Raw genomic sequence first — 21972 nt, forward strand, 5'->3', positions numbered from 1 at the left:
CTGAAGTCTCTATGGCATCAGATAGGCGTGCTGAAGATCACAGTGTATCACTACCGAGAAAGGGGACATGTATATGCTGAAGTCCTCTGACAAAGACAGTGTAAATAACTTCAGACCCTGCACTGTTCAGCTTCTATATCTATTTGAAAAGATTACATCAACTATGATTCTAACAAAATAAATTATTTGCCAATAGAATTCAAGTATATCTAATCTAGCAACTACCCAATGTATACAACAAAAAAAAACCCATGCTGGATTTCTTTGCAGTCTTTTGTTCAGAGACTTTTGATTTAGTGTTTCTACACAGAAATGAAGAATTTGAAATCAGGTTTCTTTGAATTATTTACTTAAAGAGCCTCCCAGATATGTCCCATAACATTTTAAAATACAGCAGTTTTACACAATTGTTAAATGTTATTAGCAAACACAGGGAAGTAAGATTATGAAGTTTATAAGACTAAGTTTCAAGAATAAATAGGCTATTATACGATACAATAAAAGTTTGGGTACACTGGATGGAAACACCTCACAAGCTTGTGGGGAAGAGGTCACTGATGATCACAGACATGGGAAGATACTGGAAAGTGTGCTTAAATGCTGTGCAATAAAGTGACACTGAACACTACATGACCGAGAAATAAAACATTTTCAACAGGACAAAACAGTAATTCAGTTATCACAACATGTCAGTTAAGTGAGAGAAAGAAATAATGGCAAATTAAATGAGGTTTCAAAAGCACTTTGTGTCAAATAACTGTCCTTTTTTTTATCAACTTTGGGGAACAAAAACAAAAAAACAAGGAAGGTGCAACTCCTTATGCATAGAAAACCATGGAAACACAAATGAAACGTAAATGGAATAGCTAAGTGAACACCCATAACAAGAGGAATGTTTACTTACACAGCGATGCTCCTTGGACGATTTTAAATGCATGTACCACTTCCACGATCTCTACACAGTCTCCAGTTCCAGTGCATGCCATCTCAAACGTTTAAAAAAAAAAGGACTCAACCTATATTCCAATACCACCAACCCAACATACATAGAATCAAAACAGCATTAAAACCACCATATTCAAGTTTAGACAGTGCCAATGTCAGGTGGTACCAGTATGACGTACCCGGTACTATTAGGTATAATGGAAGCGAGCAGTGAATTGTTTTTACTTACACAGTAAGTAAAAGAATGCATGAATAATGAAGCTCCATTCAGCACACGAGTAAACAAAAGATTGCAACACGTGGTTCATAAAAGAGACCAATCAACCATCCTATGAAATATCAGTCTCAGGCTTGAGATGACCATGTCTGGAGCAGGCCCTTTGATCAACATATTCTGATATCTGGTCCAAGTCAATTTTGGATATCCAGCCAGCAAAGAAACTCAAACGTATGCTACACTACACATCCTAATAAACCCAATTAAATTGCTATCCCTTTTATTTTTGGCTGCATCGTAACTGAGTTTTGTAACTGAACCACCTAGACCACCCTCAACAAATATGACTTCTCATCTTAATAGAAATAACCTTCAGTTATAAATGTATTCTTAGTCTTTTAAAGACTTCTTGGTCTTCTTTGGGCTAAAATAAAGCTTTTTTATTAAGAGACAGTATTCACTGTGACAGTGATCACACACAACAGGCTAGCCTCAAAACATTGTTCCAGCAATTACAGAAATAAGTGGAATTAACCACATAACTGATCTTTGTAACTTCCCCATTTACATGACGCCTTCATGTCAATAACTGCACTTTTACAGTGGGACTATTAAAGAAAATGGACAGCTAGGTATAGTGCCTCAGAGATAGTGGCCTCATTCAGTCATCTATTACCTTTGTTTATGCCAAATAGAAGCACCCTGGTCAGATCTCAAGCCTGAGCTTCAAAACAGCAACAAACATCATTAACGTGGCATAACTCTAACTTTACCACACTGCAGACCCAGCGAAACAGAACCTGAATGAAAACATTGATCAACATTGAATATGAAGGTAGATTTGTTAAAAATACCTGCACTTAATATTCTGATAAGGCTTACTCTTGATATTTAAGAGTGCAAAAAGCATTTTTACAGTGTTTTTATATGTTTGGCCAGGGTTCCTTGCATCGGCGCTACATCAAATACCTGCCTAAGGAGTCATAAGCAGTCAAAGTAATATATGCATACTCAAACATCATCATTGGTTATGAAGTACACATTATCTTGAGTCAGTTTCCTTGTTGGAAATACAAAAATGTATTTAAAACACAATAAATATTTAGGCAGGTATCTGATGCAGGGCCTCGTTGCAAATAGACTTTAACCCTTTAGACGAGTAGAACATTTTTTATACACAAGGATATTTTAAGACACTGACCAAATCCATCATCCAACTGCATTTCTAGGCAAAAAAATAAACATAACAGGTCACTTGTATAATTTAGAAATACAATGTATATATTTTAATAAATATATTTTACCCCACCTAACGTGATAAGAAGGTTAAAGGTACAATAAGTAGTAGTTTTACAATTTGCTTACGTCACAAGTTGTTGCTCGTTACACAGTTTGTGAAAACACAGGAGTTGAAGTCAGCATGATGTAGCCCATATATAGCACTGTACAATATCGCCCAAACCATGGTAGAAAAGAAAGGCAGTTTTCCAGCTCATAAACTGTTCGAAGCCTTCACGTTTGGTCTACCATTCAACAACCAATAAAAACACGTCTTAATCATTCATCAAGTTTATCTAGAAATGTCTACTTATTGTACCTTTAATCAGGACTTCTAATTCCAATTAGGGCTGCATAATATATCGTTTTAGCATCGTTATCACAATGTGGACATGCGCAATAGTCCCATCACAGGATGTGCAAGGTCATTATTAAGATCATGACATGTTGGATCATTGACTTCTCTTGAAATCTGGTGAAAATTCCTGTTTTTTTTTATTAGATATTATTATATTATATTTTTAATATTATAATTATATGTAGCAGAAAAACCTATTGCAATATCAGTTTCTTTCAATATTGTGCAGCCCTAATTCAATTGCAAATGCCTAAAGAAATGTCTGTAACAACTCAAGGCGCTTCAAGTGTCCATCTGAAGTGGCATTTGTCTAATCATCATGATAAACAAACTTATGTAAATATATTTTGTCAGCCTAAATATATTAAATGGAGGGTTCAACGTCAGAAGACTCATACAGTACTGTTATAATATGCTAATTACATACTGGACAACATTATTTAACCATAGATTATAAACTAGTACTCTGCTGCTACTTTGGTACATTTCTATTGACATACACCACAACAAAGACATTTCTTGAACTATATGTGACTTTGTTTACTTTCCTCTTTTTCTACGGTCTAATACTGAGCTGCCCGTTGAAAAGATATTGGAAACTGCCTATTTTACTACATGTTTCGGCTATAGCTACAACACTCAACTGATGCGCAGCAGGTGTCACATGTCAAAATTAGGTCTTCTCTCTTGACATGCAATAAAACCTGCTTGTCTCAATCTACCCAAGATGGACCAATTTCTCAACATGCAAAATCAATAATGTATGATTGTTAAGGGTTTTTTTTTTATAAGGGCACAGATCAGGTTCAGCTTAGGTGTACTATACACTTACACAACACTAGCTGTAAACATCAGTTAGATTAACTAGCGGAGAAATGAGGAGTAGGGAAGTTAGTTGTATCTGTACACTTTTTGTGCAAGCTTATGCTACTGCTACTGTGCTGGAAGTCACATTCTACACTAACATATGTCTGCATGAAGCCAAACAAACACTATATCTGAATGATCCTAGTCTGGCACTGCGTAAACATTGCTTGCAATTCATTCTCCTGGACTTCATTGACAGCTTCTGGCTCTGGACTTTTCTGAACCTTCGCCACAGCAAAGTTGATACCTTGGGTGAGTCCTGCCTGGGTCATGCTAGCCACTTGCACCATGGAGCTCTTGATCTTCGCAAAGGGAGACACGACACGACTTCCATTGCTGTCTGCTGGAGAAGGCCCTAGGCTGCCTTCCACATGGGAGCCAATGCTCTTCTGTGAGCCACACGATGCAGCAGAACCTGGAGGCTGGACAGTAAGGAGGTTTCCCCCTGGGACGGAGGGCTCTACATCAAGCTGGGAGGGACGAGGGAGTTGCTGTTGCTGCTGCTGAGGGTTTGATGAATCTGGCTTTATGCCTGAAGCTGATGTGACCTTTGGACCCTGAGTTGCCGGCGGTTTTGGTGGCAGTACCGGACATTCCTCAAACACTTCTATTGGTTTGGTCTGGGCATCCTGGACAAACTGGTGGCAGTAAGCGTCAACAGGCGTGCCGAAGTCAATCAAAATGGCTTCCTCTGCTTCGGAGGCTGCCCCAGGGGACTGAGCATTTGGTTCAACTGATAAACTGTGCTCTACCTTGTTGTCACAGCCTGTGACACGAATGATAGAGGGCACAGCCAGTTCGACGCTTCCAATGGACTGAGAGCGGCTGCCAAGTCGAGGCGCAGATGCTACAATCCCACAGCTGGGAAGGACATAGTCTACATTTTCCAGGGAACCTGAACATGGCTGCTCATCTGAATTGTACGAGTCAGAGTCAGAGGATATCTCCACATCTGAATGGTTATCACAAAGGTCCTTAATGCCTACAGAGCCAGGATTTCCATCAGAAGTGTCCAAACTGCTATCTGATTTCCAAAGGTTCACATGCATGTTGGGCTTTAGGAAGTTCACTTTCACTTCTGGCCTGGAAAAGGTCCCAAGTCTACCAAGCGGCTTAAAGTTTCCAATGTTGACATTGGTTTTTGTCTGCTTTACTTTCTGATTTAGGGATGAGAATTTGTTCATGAGGAAATTCTTGCCCTGAGCTAAACCTGAGCCAAGAACTTGCTCACTGGCTTTTCCTTGTATGCCCATGATGTCTTCGTGCGGTTTACTGTGCTTCCTAATGCAGAAAAAACAGCAGTACATACAAAGTTGTCAGACTTTCATCTTCACCTGGAATAACCCTAAATGGACAGAGGCAAAACAAATCTACCAACCTTTCCAACTTCTTCTCTATGACTGGCAGATCAAGTCCTGAGGCTTGTTTAGTGAGGCGAATCATCTCTGCTATGCACTGCAGTGTGTCTGAAACATAAAAAAAGCAAAGAAACTTAATATAATAAATCACAAACAAGAAGAATAATCATAAATCAGTCACTCAATATGCAGTTGTGCCAAACAAAAACTGAGGTAGTATCTAAAATAAAAAAAGAGTGACTTAAGCTTTATAGACTTGTACCTTTGCCATCATCTTCTGGGTTTCGAGTGACCGCTCTTAGGGTGTGGAAGTAACCACTCATCTCCTCGTTTCTATAATGCAGTCGCATGCAGCAGTATTTGGGTTTGCCAAATAGAGTGGGTTCTGGGCCTTAAGAAAAACATTATGCCACAATAACAAATCAATTAAAATTTCTAAACCATGGGCAAACAACTCAGCAGTAGTGGTCTATCTGACTCATACAAAATGCACAGAAGACCTTACCTATTTCAATCTTTTCCAGACCTTCTAAACTGAGACGCTGGTACTGATTAACTCTGTCTGCCTCCTCGTCATAGCTGAAATGAAAATGAAGAGATGTGAGACATGCAAGATATGATTTTGTCATATGTATGATATCTGTTAAATGAGTCACTTACTAAGCAACATAATATGCACTGTTGGACAGCAGTAAAAGAACATCCACATCTTTGTGCGTCGCATCGATCAGGCTATGTAGGAATAAAAAAAATCATTATGTAGAAATGTATTTCATTGCTTGCCATGTACTGCTGAAAGAACCAACTGGAAGGCAACGGCACCACATTCTGACTTGAGATACTCAAAAGAATAAGAATCTCATGTCTTAATATGGGTAAACCCCAAGTAAGAAGAATCTTAGACCCTCAGCCAACAGCTGTTAGGCTTACAAAGTCATTCTGCATTTAACATCATTAAGGCCAACAAGGTTTGAAGAAATACAACTCCTTCACCCAAGACCAAGTTGTTAAAAAAACTATAAATGCAAAAAGTCACCTTTGAGCCATTGACCATACTCTGAAAGAGGAAGAGTACACAAAGTGTATTCACACTGACATTCAGTAAAGATTCGGTTGCTTCAGCATCAATCTGTGATCCAAATTATTTCAAAATAGGAATATTTAATACTGTTGATGATCTTGTTCTGTATGAACATTATTAGCAGAGTCTGTATGTAATGATGATTGGAAGTTTTCAACAAAATTAAATCCAGGCAGGATATAAACACTGTGATTCAGTTTGGTTGAACCTACTTAACATTATTTGACTAGTCATAAAAAAAACACATTCTTAAAAGGCATCTTAAGCAAAGGAAAAAGCAAAAAAAAAAATCATCAATACATATATCAATCCATCAATACCATATATATACAGTCATGCCCGAAAGTATTCAAACCCCTGGCAAAGTTTGACTTAAATTTACTTTTATTTAACCAGAAGTTATATTTTTGCCTTGAAATGACACAGGCATCTCCCAGGAGATAACACGATGATGTACAAGAGGCATCATTGTGGGAAAAAATATTTCTCAGCTTTTATACACATTTGAACAAAAAGTGGCATGTCCAAAATTATTCATACCCTTTGAAAACCGTCACAGTATATGGGAAAATCCAAAGTTCTATACCATTCCAAATAGTCCAAGCTGTTTTAAAGCATCCTAATTACCCTGATTCATTGGGAACAGCTGTTTTAATCAACTCAGCAGGAGAAAAACAGCAGCTCTCTGCAGTTGGTTTGTGGACAGTCATGGCTAAGACAAAGGAGCTCACTAAGGACCTGCGGCTGTGCATTGTGGCCACTCACAAGTCAGGAAAGGGCTATAAAGCCATATCAAAATGTTTTCAAGTTCCAGTGGCTACAGTGCAAAGTATTATTAAAAAATACAAGAAGTTCCGCACTGTGGAAAATCTCAGAAGATGTGGTCGGAAGCCAAAAGTGACACCTGTGCTGGCCAGGAGAATAGTGAGAGAGGTGAAAAAAATCCAAGGATCACCACCAAGGCCATCCTGGTGAATCTGGACTCTGCTGGTGGCGACATCTCAAGGCAGACAGTTCAACGGACACTGCACACTGCTGGGTTCCACGGACGCAGGCCAAGGAGGACACCACTTCTCCAGAAAAGGCACACAAAAGCCCGCTTGACCTTTGCAAATGCTCATCTTGACAAAGAAGAAGACTTCTGGTGTTCTGTTTTATGGTCAGATGAAACAAAAATGTAATTGTTTGGCCACAATGATGTGTGCACCATTTGGCGTAAAAAAGGAGAAGCCTTCAACCCTAAGAACACCATCCCCACTGTCAAACATGGTGGTGGGAACCTAATGTTTTGGGGGTGTTTTTCAGCCAATGGACCAGGGAACTTGATCGCAGTAAATGGCACCATGAAAAAAGAGCAATACATCAAGATTCTCAACAACAACATCAGGCAGTCTGCAGAGAAACTTGGCCTTGGGAACCGGTGGACATTTCAGCACGACAACGACCCAAAACACACAGCCAAAGTGGTGAAGAAATGGTTAGCAGACAAAAACATTAATGTTTTGCAGTGGCCCAGCCAGAGTCCTGACTTGAATCCAATTGAGAATCTGTGGAGGGAGCTAAAGATCAGGGTGATGGCAAGGAGACCCTCGAACCTCAAAGAGTTGGAGCTCATCACTAAAGATGAATGGGCAAAAATACCAGTGGAGACATGCAAAAAGCTGGTCAGCAATTACAGGAAGCGTTTGATTGCTGTAATAGCCAATAAAGGCTTTTCTATTAATTACTGAGAAGGGTATGAATAATTTTGGACATGCCACTTTTTGTTCAAATGTGTATAAAAGCTGAGAAATATTTTTTCCCACAATGATGCCTCTTGTACATCATCGTGTTATCTCCTGGGAGATGCCTGTGTCATTTCCAGGCAAAAATATAATTTCTGGTTAAATAAAAGTAAATTTAAGTCAAACTTTGACAGGGGTATGAATACTTTCGGGCATGACTGTATATATATATATATATATATATATATATATATATATATATATATATATATTTTACACACATACGTTTTGTTTTGTTTTTTTTACCTGGGATCACAGTCAATGAGGGCCCAACCACCATGGAACTTCTCATCATCTGGCAGAAGAAGCTGCATGTAGGTCTGTAAGAGGAGGCTGACCTGCTCCTGTGCTCTCCTCTGGCTTTGCTTTACTTTTTCCTCATGCTCCTTTTCTTTGCTAAAGATGGAATACAGGTCTTCCGTCACAGGGAGGCCCATCATGAGGTCTTTGGTGGGGATGGAAATCCAAGAAAAAGATAAGAGGATCTCACCAAATGATATGCACCATTTATTTTTCTAAAACCTTCAGCAATGACAGTGGAATTAAGTGTATGTGTTATTCTCACCAATGACAGCTTGTCTGTATGCATCACGGAAACGGTTCAGATAGTAGCGATTAGCTGAGTTCACACCATCTTTCATCACTCCTGCCAGTTTCCGCTCTCCTGTTCGTGTAAAGTCCCCCTACACCGCCGGAATGATAACATGCAGATTTCATAAAATAATGAAAAATAATACATTTATAAAGTAAAATTCAATACCATAAACACTATTGCTAAACTATATACGATAAACAAAATAAAAAAATGGGGGGGGGGGGGGGGGGGGGATGCCACACTGCAGTCACGTTACATTGCTAGAAAAAAACAAAACAACAACAAGAAGGCAGATGAAATAAGAGCTTTGTTTTCGTGTCAAGCCAACCACTCTGCTACTGTCTGGGTGGACAACACAGCCTTTATGCGCAGTTGTTTCATTTCCACAAATCAACAACTCTATTTAGCAAGTACAGAGTTTCATTCCAAAACCCTGTATTGCATATTCATTCAAAGCAATTCTGGTTACTGATTATTACACAAATTGAAATATAATCATTCAAAATATAATAATAATAATAATAATAATAATAAAATAAAATGTTTCTTACTCTAACAACAGCTACAACAATCATTATATAACAAAGATAAAGTTTGTGTGTGTAAAATCCACTTCTAAGACTTTACCACTGAGGTTTTGCAACAAAAAAAAACCCTAAATAAATAAAATAATAATGACAAAAATGTGTTTTGCAAAAAAACCCATCCCAAATCCCTTGTTTCCCTGTTGCTTTCTGTTTATTTTCCAGCATGGACGAAATGACATCATGCAGACAAAAAATTAATAAATTGAATAAATTGAATAAGTCGGCTTTCTACTGAATTTAAATACAAGATGCTGTGTAACAAAAAAAAAAAAACTTAAAATGGCAACCAGTTATCCTTGAGAATTACCTTGAGGGCAGCTGTGCCAGCATACTGGCGGCTAATGGTATCACCATTGTTAGCCCACATCACCTGGTAGATCCTATAACACCTGAGGGGCAGTGGCTGTTCAGGGGGCATCACCCCCAGTTTCTTCAACTAGAACGAGAGCAAAATGCTTTCAACTCACACATACTGAGTTACAGCACAAGTTCAGCACAATTACCAGCATGACAGGGCATTGCAGTTAATGTAGAACTCAGAATCTAGAATTTATACAATCTTCAGAATACAGGGGTCATTTTGCATACCTGCTTTTCCATAACCACACGAGCGATAGCAGCTTGAACTACATTAGTCCTGTCCAGGCAGTCCATGCAGTTGACACGGAAAATGCCCTCTTGTGTACAGATGACTCCTGCTTGGTCCACCCTATTGCCAATACAGAAGGACATGCTTAATCTCCTTCGTGCTTGATGCTAAAACACTCTTGATCATGGGTGGCATAGACTGTAACAGGCCCAATGAAGGCTCTAATCCGGTCTTAGAATCCATGTTCTTGACAGTGATTGCTGTTTATTAAAAGAAAAGAAATAAACTCTGCCAAATCCAAACCTACACAGACATGTACGCAAAAACAGGGAGAGGGTCCATCAGAATATGCCCTTTTGCTAGGGGCAGGACAACAAAGAGTTGTCATGGCTTTTTTTTCCAAAAGATGTGGACACAGTTGAGTTTAAGAATATAAACTGATCACCTCAAATGAGTTTGGCACCCCTGCTCTAAATATTTTAAGCTGCCGATACAGTGTTCCATGCAGGTGGTTTCTGAAAGCCAAAGTAGAGTACCCACCAGCCCCATCGCATGTCTGTGATGATATCACCAATGGCGTCAGTGAGCGTCTGCACATTCTCAAACTTCATCCCTCGACTGAGAAAAGAGAAGACGTATTACTGTCCCACATTCCTGTACTCACTTATCTAAACAGAGGCACTGAAGAGGTCAGCTTTATACCATCTATGTCTACTTCACAGTTCTTAATACTACATTACTTTAATTAAATAGAACATATATGTACACATCAGCTGCATCCAGTCATTTAAAAAAAAGGGCTGCTCTCAGTAGACGTCAGCCATTATTTACAAATAGACTGGCAAATAGAAATCTACAACAAGAACTGTAAACGCTAAAATGGGCAATCTGTTAAAATGAATAATAAAATTATATGATAAACCACAACTAATGTATGTTAGTTTTGATAATTCTTTACACTATATGTCTCTTGAGAATTCTTTACATTCCTCCAATGAATTCGTTTAGCTATTTTAAGTAGCACCCATTGCTGACACAGATGTGCAAACACACCCACACACCCACATCTTGTTTAGCCTGTGTAAAGAAGAATTTATAATAATAAGACTCTCTGGAGCAGATCAGGAACAGAACATGAACCTACTGGCACCATGCCTAATGCCAGGCATGGGCTAGAGGGGTATAAAGCCCCCCCAGCATTGAGCTGTGAAGCAGTGTTTTCTGGAATGATGATGTTCCAGCCAATACTTTTAGATAAGCTGAGTAGTTGGGGATGAGGTGGGGTGGAGAACATATAAAATCCTGCACCATCCATGTCTCTTGTTCCTGAGGGGAATCAAAACCTCACAGCAATCCAAAATATAGTACAAATTATTCCCTGACAGCAGAGACAGTTACTCCAACAAACATTACTCCAATGGAGTGTTCTGAGTTTAAGAGTGCAATAATGTTCTTACCAATGTTCATGGAAATCAAAAGAGACATAAGTCAAGTTGGGGTTGTTGTACAGCAGCACTTGTTTAAGGAATGCGTCCCCAATCAACTTCTCACGGCCATTTTGATCCACTAGATTGACGATGACCTGGTAAAACAAATACAGTATTAAACCACAGCAATTGCTTCATAATGTATATATATATGTGTGTCCAAGACAGCACAGAGGATTAGGACCTCTAAGGTTCACTCAGATTTTAAACAACAAAAGGTCCCCTGACACCATTTGTCACAAAAAACAAAAACGGTAGATGTCATTCAAAACCTCAACAGTCATATTCAGAAAACAATGAAATGAAAAATCCTCATGTTTTGTCTGTTGATATAATAAAGCCTGGCTAAAAATAAATAGAAAATTAAATAAATGCTCAATCAGAAAACTGCTTTATCATTCTCAGCTCTTACAACAATTTATAACGATTCAGCAAACTTACCTGTTTCTGATAAATCTTAAGTTGCTGTTCAAAGTGCAAAGAAAAATAGGGAACTGTTTCTTTCTCTTCTGCAAAATAAATGTGGGGAAAAAACATCATGTAAAAGGTTAATAAAAAAATACAAAGACACTTTTCTATTCAAAGCACATGACCACTTTACATAAATAGCCACTCTCCATCCCACTGTACCCACAAGTGAAGAGCTGACACTCCTGGACAAAGCTGAAGTCTCTTCTATTATACACTACTATATATTACTGAAGAAATCATCATAGATTTCTCCATATGCCTTCTTAATGATGAAACTACAGAGGGAGTGGCCACACCATACCTTTCTCTAGACGAGGTCTGGGATTGTAGCGGTACCCAACTTGGCTCCAGAAAACAGGGACAGATCCTCGTGTCTGTACAAAGGACAGTGTGTGACTATGCACATGGATTAGCTGCTCCGTTTCTACATAGTTGGCCACATGTCCCTCAGTGTCCACTCCTCTGCGTTTGTAGCGCATGCCTTTAACGGAAAAGGTCAGATTACACACAATCACTTTATAGGCCTAGACATCAAGAGCACAAAGTCTCAGCAACACACCAAAAACTCATCACAGTTTACCTGCGCGGTGGCGGCTCCGCCTGGAAATGAGAGCCACAGTGAAGCGAGGGTGGATGTCGTCCACACAGGTGTGCTCCTGTGGTGGCGTGTCTGGGCTGCTCTTCTCCTCATCTGGGCTCTCACTGTAGTTCACCACCAGCTCCTCTACCTGCACAAAGCCTTGGATTATGGGAATCACCCAGAAGTCCACCTGAGGAACCTGAAAACAGTCCATTTACAGATTGGCTTTGTATTGTACACTTTCAACGACTGAAAACAAACAAACATTTAAATGTGGCATTTCCCACCTGCAGGTCAATTAAGTCCTGTATCATGTGTTTATTCCAGAAGAATCTGTCGTCCACCTGGAGAAGAAAAAAAAAAAAAAAAGTCAAATTACAGTCGTCCAGCTGATATTCTCGACAAGCGATCTTATTTATTGTTTCCTCTTTTTAACTAGTTCTTAGTGACTTGACCTTAGAGAATCCTCAGTGCCATCTATATTTTCTTGAGTAAAGTTTGGTAGATAATGGAAAGGCAGAAACATTAATTATCAACTTAATCATTAAAACTTGCCCAGAAACCGTTGCAATTAATCTCTAAAATGTTAACAAGTAAATATTAGCTATTAGTTAAACCAATAACAAACATGCTATAAATGATAACTGTAGCACTAATTTACTGTAGCATTAATAAGCAGAGTAGCATACCTTTCCTAAATTGTATTGCTGAACTACCATCAAACACATTAAATTGTCATCCTTTGATACTCACAATTAAGGTACTCAAACTAAACCGAAAAAGAAAAAGAAAAAAAAGAAACTAGTATCCATGTTGTTGCATATACTAATACTAATATACTAATGAGACTAGAGCTGGGATGTGGGAGGGGTGTGAAGCATGACATGAACATACTGGAGGGGGTTTGGGTTGATGCGGATATTTTCATAGTTAACAGAATGTTTTCTTTGTGATGCATTTTCACCTTTCCACAATGCAGAGTCACATTTTTGCAAAAAAACAAACAAAAAAAACAAATTAGCAGTACCCCATCCATAGTGGCTTTATAAAAAAAATCCTGAGGCTCTTTTAAGCCCTCACCTGTCTCCACAGTGGCAGATCAGACTTCTCTGACGCTCCCTGTCTCTGGACACTATTTGTAAGGTCATACGTGGGGCTGTAGTAAAAGGAATCTGAATCCATAAATATCTTATACAGCTCATCAAGCAGTCTCCTCTCCAGACGTTCCTTTTCTTTGTTCTCTTTTACCTGAAAATGAATGAAAGCGAACAAATATAATCAAGCTGAGTATAACAAAGAAATGACTTGCATGCAATGACCTGGCAAGACAAGACATCAGTACAGCAGAGTGGTTCACAAAACATACTACCACCCAACCTTTTCAGCAATACAAATGAATAGGAAATGAATAGGGTACTTTGAAATAAGCCACCAACCTTTTTCTTCATGGGAACAGCAACATTAGACTTGATTTGACTTAGAGTCTTTAACAGGAACTTGGAATCATCTGGGGACTGAGTGATTTTCTCTGGTTTGTTGATCCCAAAGTGGTGCTTCTTACAAAGCTAGGAAAAAAAACAACAACAGGACAATGGTTGGAAAACCATGCTGACCGCATTGCTATCAATAATTCTGGTACATAGATTACCTTCACCCATTCACACAAAACATGGAACACATCTAGCCACACTTTCATATACAAGTCCTTGTACATACACTGAGCTATAGGCGTGAGGATACTCGCAACTGTCAAACCCACTGATAAGTCCATGTGTATTAGGATCAACACCAGTAACACAAAGTATATCTGATCTAATGCGTTTTTAAATGTTAATTTACTTCCAAGTTCTTAAACACAGAGAAAAACACAATAGGACAAGACTACCCTGGCTACACATCAGAATAATCATTCTGTGGTATGTAGCTGAAAACACACCAAAAGAATGACTATTTGTCGCAGTTCTTGAGATTCTTCACTTACATGAGTAAACCATCTCTTTCATTCCCAAAGGCTCTCCTGAGAGACTGACACCTTAGAAACATTGCGATTACTCTGAGGGACCTTTGAGACACACACACACACACACACGCCCTACCTCTCATCCTCTAAATAACCTAACATATATTGACTGGAGGTTACTCTACTTAAGGGACTTCACAGTCAAATGTCAAATTCTAAACTGTGTATAATGCAGACTACCACTATGAATTAGGAATTGGGAGTATCCTGGTAAATATCAAAAGGCGTAGGACAATGCAATGCAATTTATGCCCTAAGCATGTACTAGAGAGAAAGAAATATCTGCGATTTTTCGGAAACATTCTGGGCAGTAAATGGCCCCTGTTCCTCACCTCTAACTCCAGGTCCTGTGGTTCTTCTTCTGAAAGTGGAACGACTGCTATCTTGGTGATCTTGTAGACCTTATGGTCTCCTGGCAACAGGCCCACCAGTGCTTTCTGGCGGATCAGAATCAGGCCCAAAGGAAGGTCTAAACAGAGAGAAAGGAAAGAGGTGCGTCATGGCTCAAGAGTTCCATACATTCCTCACACCACTACGGCGCACTTCCCTGCTTAACGGAAGGCACAGCCTGCCAAGATTTATGAGTCACCCCTATGAGGTATTCTCTCAGCAATTCTGAGGATTACACAAGACAATTAAATGAGGTTTGGTCAAGGCTCAGCACAAAAAGACAAAAACTGTGTGTGAACCATGAAATAAAATTCAAAAACTAGGTACTAAGGCAGTGTAAACAAACCAGTCCGATTAATTCAGAGAGTTCAGAATCCCGGCACTTTGTATGTGACTTTAATGGACTTCAATACAAGCTCTATTCTCACATCAAAATAGGGAAGAGGAACTCTTTGGCCACACTATGAACAACTCAAAACGAAAACCTGCTAGCCATGCTAGCCATGGATTGAGGCTCATTTCTCAGAACATGGAGATACGAAAGTGTGATGCATGGTTTTAGTGGAACTGAGTTCTAGTGTGTCCTGTCACCTCAAAATGCAGAACCTGTGAAAGGCAAAAACAGTAAGATATTTTAGGACCTTCACTGAGGACTAAAAAGCACATTGGTAAGTCAAGCTTCCCCCTTCAAAACTCTTACCGATTGTGCTGAACAGGGCAATATTCACTGCTGAGCTCATGTTTTTACATGACTCCATGATATAGTGCCTTCTGATGAACCAACTCTGATTGTGCAAGGTTATGTCACTTTATAGCTGTTGTCCTTAAGGACTTTTGTTACTTAAGGAATACGCATCAGTACCTTGTAGGAAAAAATATCAGTCTTCAACTTACCAGCATGAAGTTGCATTTTTCCAATAACACCTTCCACCAGTCCCAAACATATAGGGTTCCATGCTAGTAGCAAATCAGTTGCTGAAACAAAGAAAAGAATGCATAATGCATGTGAAAGCTACTGGCATGTATTTAGTCATTTAAAATGCTATACTTATTATGCCTCTTATAAATTCAACCAAAATGAGGGACATGTAAACTGTTCCAAAGTTCAAAATATGCACAATCTCTGTTTTGCCAATAAAGTTGTGAAATGTGTTCATTCTTGACTGAGGTCTTTGACTGTCTAACAACTTCCATTGTATCCCTTTTTAGAATATCACAAAATATGTCCACTGTATTTCACCAAACACCAGCAGAGGCAGAAATTAAACCTTTTTTTTAATTGATACACTTTAAGTGTCTTTTCATTTTGCTTTTCACACTGTAGGCATTTGCTAAAGCTAAACCTTGACCTTTGTTGACATAATCACCAAGAAAACCAAACCACACCTTAAGGTGGGTCAACTGTCATTAACAATAGATGTTATTGCATTTACACCAGCAAAGCAAACTGTTCCTTACGAATGAATAAACTTCATCCATTTTAGTTTGTCAACTACATATTTCATGTTAAAATATTTAAAACCATCACATATTTAAAGTAAGTGTGCTTCGGTGTCTGCAAGTAGCCTAGTTGTTTAGGATAACTCTACACTGGGTTGGTGTCTCAGATAGAGAATATGCCTGGTCCTAAACAACCTCAATTAATAATTTAGTGAAGTCAAAAACTAAGCTTAATCTCCATCCTGGAAAAAGGCCCTACACAGTCAGGTCCATAAGTTACTTTATGTTTAAGGAGATTAAAGTTGGATCCTGTTTTTGAAAACTCTTTCATTAATATCTGTTCCAAAGAAGTGTTGATGCAAGTACCGAAGGCCATTGATAGGCTGGAAATTCTAAAAATATAAATAACCCTTAAATAGAGACAACAGAAACTTTAGACATGGCCAAATCTGGTGAATTCCTAAAAAGGAGTAATACACTGGTGAGCTCAGTAACACCAACAAGCCTGGAAGAGCACAGAAGACAACTAATGTGGATGATCACAGTAATCCTACTTTGGTGTAAGAATAATTTCTTCTCAACATCTAGTCAAGTCGAGCACACTTGAGGAGGTAGGTGTATCATTGTTCAAGTCTACAATCAAGAGATGCATTCATGAATGTAAATGCAGAGGGTTTACAAAACTGCCAGTAACAGTATGACTCAGACTAGACTTTGCTAAAAATATAATAAAGCCTGTCCAGTTCTGAAACAAGAATATGGAAAACAGAAAAAGCAAAGAAGCATTCATGATCAGATGCATACCACATCATCTGTCAAACAGGGTAAAGACAGTGTTATGCCATGGGACCCACAGAACTGGGTCACTGGTGTTTATTGATGACGTAACCACAGACAGAAGTAGTAGGGTGAATTCTGAAATGTACAGAGCTCTCCCTTTGGTTCAGATTGAGTTAAACACTGCAAAACTGATAGGATGACGCTTCCTAGTACATATGGATCAAGATTCAAACCACACCACGAAAAACAACCCAACAAACAACTGCTTAGGACAACGAAATGGAATTGTCTTAAAAAGGCAGTCACTGACAGCAAGGGATTTGCATCCAAATATTAAAAGTAATTCTGAATCGTAAATTTATGCTTTTAAGTTTTTCCAATTACTTTTGAACCTCTGAAAATGGAGGAACTAGAGTTAGTAGTAGAAGCCCAGTACTGGACTGTGGATTGCTGTTCTCTGGATTGTGAGAGCTCCATCCACTACCTCTGCGAACATACCAGACCTTACTAATGTTCTTGTGGCCAAGTGCCTCAGCAGAGTGGAGACCAACTCCTTTAATATCCCCTTGATTTTGGAAAAAAATGTTTATTAGTAAAATGTGAGTTACATATTGTTAACGTGACATGAATCAGCCTGTAACAGAACAGTTGGGATGCTTGTAGCTGTGTGCAAAGCGGCTTTTTAACCATTCAACAAGGACACTTAGAACCTGTATCTGCTGTCTCAAGAAATTTGCAAATTTGTAAATTTGTATACTATTAGTATTTTCATGCCCAAGTTGCTAAATTGTCTGGTTTAATTATAAAAGAATGCAAACAGTCCATACTTCCACACATATATACTTACTGAATTCTTTAAAATCAGCTGCTATCAATGAGCCATGCAAACAGTGGAAACCCTTTTCCAATTAAATAATGGAACAGTGCTGCAACCCTAACCGGCTCAGCTTGGCTGCACACACGTGGCAAAGGCCAGCTAGCCCCATAGCCTACTCATTCATATCGTAAAGGGCCTTTGTCCCCCTAACAGTCACTCACAGCAGACGCCACCAACTCCCAATTGCACACCTGAATGTTACACTGGACAGCAACATATTTAAAAGTGTAACTGTGCAATGACAAACAAAACTGTGCAATTTCACACAGTGAGTGAAACAGAGTGTTTGGCAGAAACAGAAAAAAACGATGTTAATTTAAAAAGAGACAATATTTAACATGCTGGTGTATGTGTACATACATATCATTAAATAATTGTTATATATAAGGGATGTGAGTTTGGCCAATGTGTGTGTGTATACATAAAATAAATACAAACATATAACATAAATATATAGAAATAGTGTGATTGCAGATTTCTCCTGTATGTACTCATCAAATGTATGAATTAATTTCATTCCATCACCAACACACCTGACTCAACTAGTGAAGTATTGATTTCCCAAACTAGGTACTGGATTATATACCTACAAACAATACTGAGCTGCCACCAGGAAAGGTTTGGAAGTCATTAAATGACCTAGGAAAAGCTACTAGCCTTCCTATACCCTTTATTAATGTTTTATGATGATTTGTGTTTGTATTTATTACAAACAATATAAATTTATTTACAACAATATAAATTAATTGTTGTAAATAAACAACTAAACTGTTTAACTGAGCAAATACATGTCTTCTGCTCAGACAAGTAGCAGGGGTGTCTAATCCACAAATAGCCATTGTGGCTGCAAGTTTGAATTCCAAACAAGCAGGAGCACACCTGATTCTACTTGTTTAATAAACTAGTCGCAATGCAAACAGCTAATCATGTGACTGCCGGCTTAGTTGGAATGAAAACCTGCAACCACACCGGCCCTTTGTAGTTAAAACTGGACACCCCGGTGTTAAAGGCATTTCCAGGATGCATAAGCATGTTTATCAGACAATGCTATATATATATATGCTATATTATAGCTATGGCAGGAAAAACAAATACTTGAAAGTATTGTATGGTCACAATACAATTCATGCCGCTATGGTTTCTTGACACAAATAAATATTAAAGTATGGAGAGCTGAACATGCAATTAAAACTGCCACACTTAAAGGATAATAAAGATATTAGGAAGGTGTTGAGCTCTAATCCTGGAAAGTCACAACACTGCACAGTTGAATGTTTCCACACTCCAACACCTGAGAGGTATTTCACAACTTTGTCTCAAAAGTGAGAACTGTCCAACAGGAACGATAATCAGCTCTTATCTTCTTGCATTGGGTAGACTGGGAATTTAAAGTAACCTGGCTAAACTGAGAACTCCTGCATCATAAAATATGCAATTGGCCCTCGTACTAATCAAGGTTTTGTCAAGCCTACAGGTTTGAGACGATCTATGATCCATCAATGAGGAAAAAAACTTGACTGGACCTCCAGATACAGATTCTGATATGCTTAATCTGTAGGGCACAGGTGACTACTGTTTACTTTTAGTGTCTCTACCTCTGAAAAAATAGCTCAAAAGTGCCACAAACTGGAAACATCACTGCAAGAAGATCAAATAGTACACCATCTATAACCTAGATACATTTATTGTAAATGTGTTGCTCACTGTGGTCTACTGATGACACTTGTGGTTTCATATACCAAAATGTTTTCAACCTCGCATTAGCATTTAGAAATCAACTGGCTGATTTTATTGCTTTGACTTTAAGACTGACATATGTAAATGACCTTTGATCCACCAATGTGTGTGTGTGTGTGTGTGTGTGTGTGTGTGTGTGTGTACATAAAATAAATACAAACATAATACACAACATATAATATAAATATATAGAAATTGTGTGATTGCAGATTTCTCCTGTATGTACTCATCAAACGTATGAATTTATTTCATCCCATCACCAACACGCCTAAAGTAATCACCAACACACCAACATAGTAAAGTACTGATTACCTAAACTAGGTACTGGATTATATACCTACAAACAATACTGAGCTGCCATCAGGAAAGGTTTGGAAGTCATTAAATGACACAGGAAAAGCTACTAGCCTTCCTATTTTATTTTTATGTTTTATGATGATGTTTGTATTTATTTTAAATGAACAACTAAACTGTTTAACTGGGCATATACATATCTGCTGCTCAGACAAGTAGCATGGGTGTCTAATCCACAAATAGCCATTGTGGCTGCAATTCCAAACAAGCAGGCTGGCTGATTTTATTGCTGTGACTTTAGGACTGACATATGTAAATGACATTTGATCCAATTGGATCCCCTATATTATGACTCATTCAAAAAAAGAAAAGCACATCTGGCTAAAGAGATTGTTGTAACTTCAGGAACTGACTGGGTGGGGCTAAACTGCTGTAGGCTGAACAGACTGACATTGGTGATACCACAAATTCATTCAAATGGACTCAAAGGGATTTTATGAACTAATGAATGAATGAATGTTACCTTTTGAAACCTTAACAACATCTACTTTTACATGTTTTTAAACACACCCTTCTTGATTCTTATTAAAAAGGACTCACAGCTTTTTTTAATCAGGACCCAAATTGCACGAATCACTTCTGTAAAACAGACCTCAGGCAGTCCCAGACCTCATTTGACATAGATGTGACTGTGTTGACCCAGTACAGTACAGAATGGTCAACAGAGAGCCTAATTTGTCTGAATACAGCTGTCAGATCATGGTTTCAATCCTCGAGGTTCACACATCTCACTTTACCAGCTCTTCTGTGTTTTGAAAGTAGGGCAGCCACAACTCGAGGCGGATGCATCCAGTCTCACAGCTAGCCAAGGACATGAGTAATAAGTCCACTCACTCCCTCCCTCCCTCCCTCCCTCACTTATTTATTTATTCCCTCGACTTCTAAACAAACAATCACGATAAAGTCATTTCTGCACCACAAATACACCGTTTTAAACAGTTCAGCTAGCTCTGGACATACAAACACAGCTAGTATGCTGGCTAAGGTGTGGAGCTAGCTAGCACTAGGCTAAACCTAGTAGTTCTGAGCTAGCCAGCTGCACACCCGAGCTCTAGCCACAAAACAGCAGCCTAACGCTTGACGCGTGAGCCAGCACTGAGTCAACTTACCGGGTCTCACGCTCAGAGAGCCGTCCTTCCTGCTGCACCACAGCGCGTTGTCGCCACTCTGAAGAATATAATGGTCTTTCGCCTGAAACAGCTCCATGTCGACGTCAAGTCAAGCCCAAAACATGCAATTATTCAGGACTAAACTAGATTCGGCCCGAGAAGCCAGCGAACAGGATACATGAGGCCAGCCAACGCAGACAGTTAGCTGGCGAGCTAACGTGTTCCAGTACTGATTAATGCCAGTTTAGACTGCTGGGCATCGATAGACAGCTCACCATCCACCAAGCAGGCTCCCCGTGTCGCTTACACTCAAACAGACGTCGGCATTGCGTCGGCTGAATGCTTTATCACACTATCAGTCCTACTTCCCATCACGTCTCAACGAGAACACTTCACCGACGGACCCGAGCGACATGTTGTGTCGTGTCTGACTCCGGCTCGGATATTTTCCTCCTCCGTGAATGAAGAGGGGGAGAGAGAGCGGTGAGTGAGGAGGAGGGACTCCGGCGAGTTCCTGCAGTAACAACATCACGTGACCGCCTTCGTCATACGAAGGGAAACAAGAACAGCTACATCTCTGGATGAGAGCATATAGCACAGCAGAGGCCTGCTCAGCATGAGTTATCACTGAGGCCTGTAAAAACTGCCACTGATCTATAGTGTATTGCATGTTTCAAATTTTGCAGCCATACATTTTAATGATCTATATTTTCGTCATCTAGCAGTTTAGCAATCCTTTGAAAATTACATTTGTCCGTCCGAGGGACCCTCTTCGAGGTCAGGATGGGTCCTGAGCCTACCCAGAATCACTAAATGTACAAGGCAGGAATACCACCTGGACAGGGTGCCAGTCTATCACAAGGTACCAAACTCACTAATTTACTACACACCCATTTGCCCATTTGATCACACACTCATACCCAGGGACAATTAAGTATGACCCATTCACCCTCCATGTGTGTTTTTGGGAGGAAACTAGAGCACCTGGATGAAACCCTCGCAGACACAGGGAGCATTCACCAAACTCCTCACAAGCAGAGACCAGGGATGCATGGATTGATCTCACAA

General features: G+C 39.3%; 1 protein-coding gene across 1 annotated transcript; it reads right to left on the bottom strand.

Annotated features, from left to right (window-relative positions):
- Nucleotides 1-327: 327 nt before the first annotated feature.
- Nucleotides 328-21385, bottom strand: inpp5f (inositol polyphosphate-5-phosphatase F). The gene is made up of 20 exons (XM_072678164.1): nucleotides 20905-21385; nucleotides 15502-15582; nucleotides 14550-14686; nucleotides 13634-13762; nucleotides 13278-13445; nucleotides 12485-12541; nucleotides 12198-12396; nucleotides 11919-12098; nucleotides 11588-11655; nucleotides 11117-11241; nucleotides 10200-10277; nucleotides 9659-9779; nucleotides 9378-9506; nucleotides 8454-8571; nucleotides 8135-8333; nucleotides 5684-5755; nucleotides 5529-5602; nucleotides 5286-5414; nucleotides 5044-5131; nucleotides 328-4946 (listed from the first exon to the last, which is right to left on the bottom strand). The coding sequence occupies exons 1-20, from the start codon at nucleotides 20999-21001 to the stop codon at nucleotides 3791-3793; spliced, it is 3405 nt and encodes a 1134-aa protein (XP_072534265.1). The 5' UTR covers nucleotides 21002-21385; the 3' UTR covers nucleotides 328-3790.
- Nucleotides 21386-21972: the final 587 nt, after the last annotated feature.

This window comes from Salminus brasiliensis, chromosome 4, assembly GCF_030463535.1.
Source record: "Salminus brasiliensis chromosome 4, fSalBra1.hap2, whole genome shotgun sequence".
NCBI classification, from domain to species: Eukaryota; Metazoa; Chordata; class Actinopteri; order Characiformes; family Bryconidae; genus Salminus; species Salminus brasiliensis.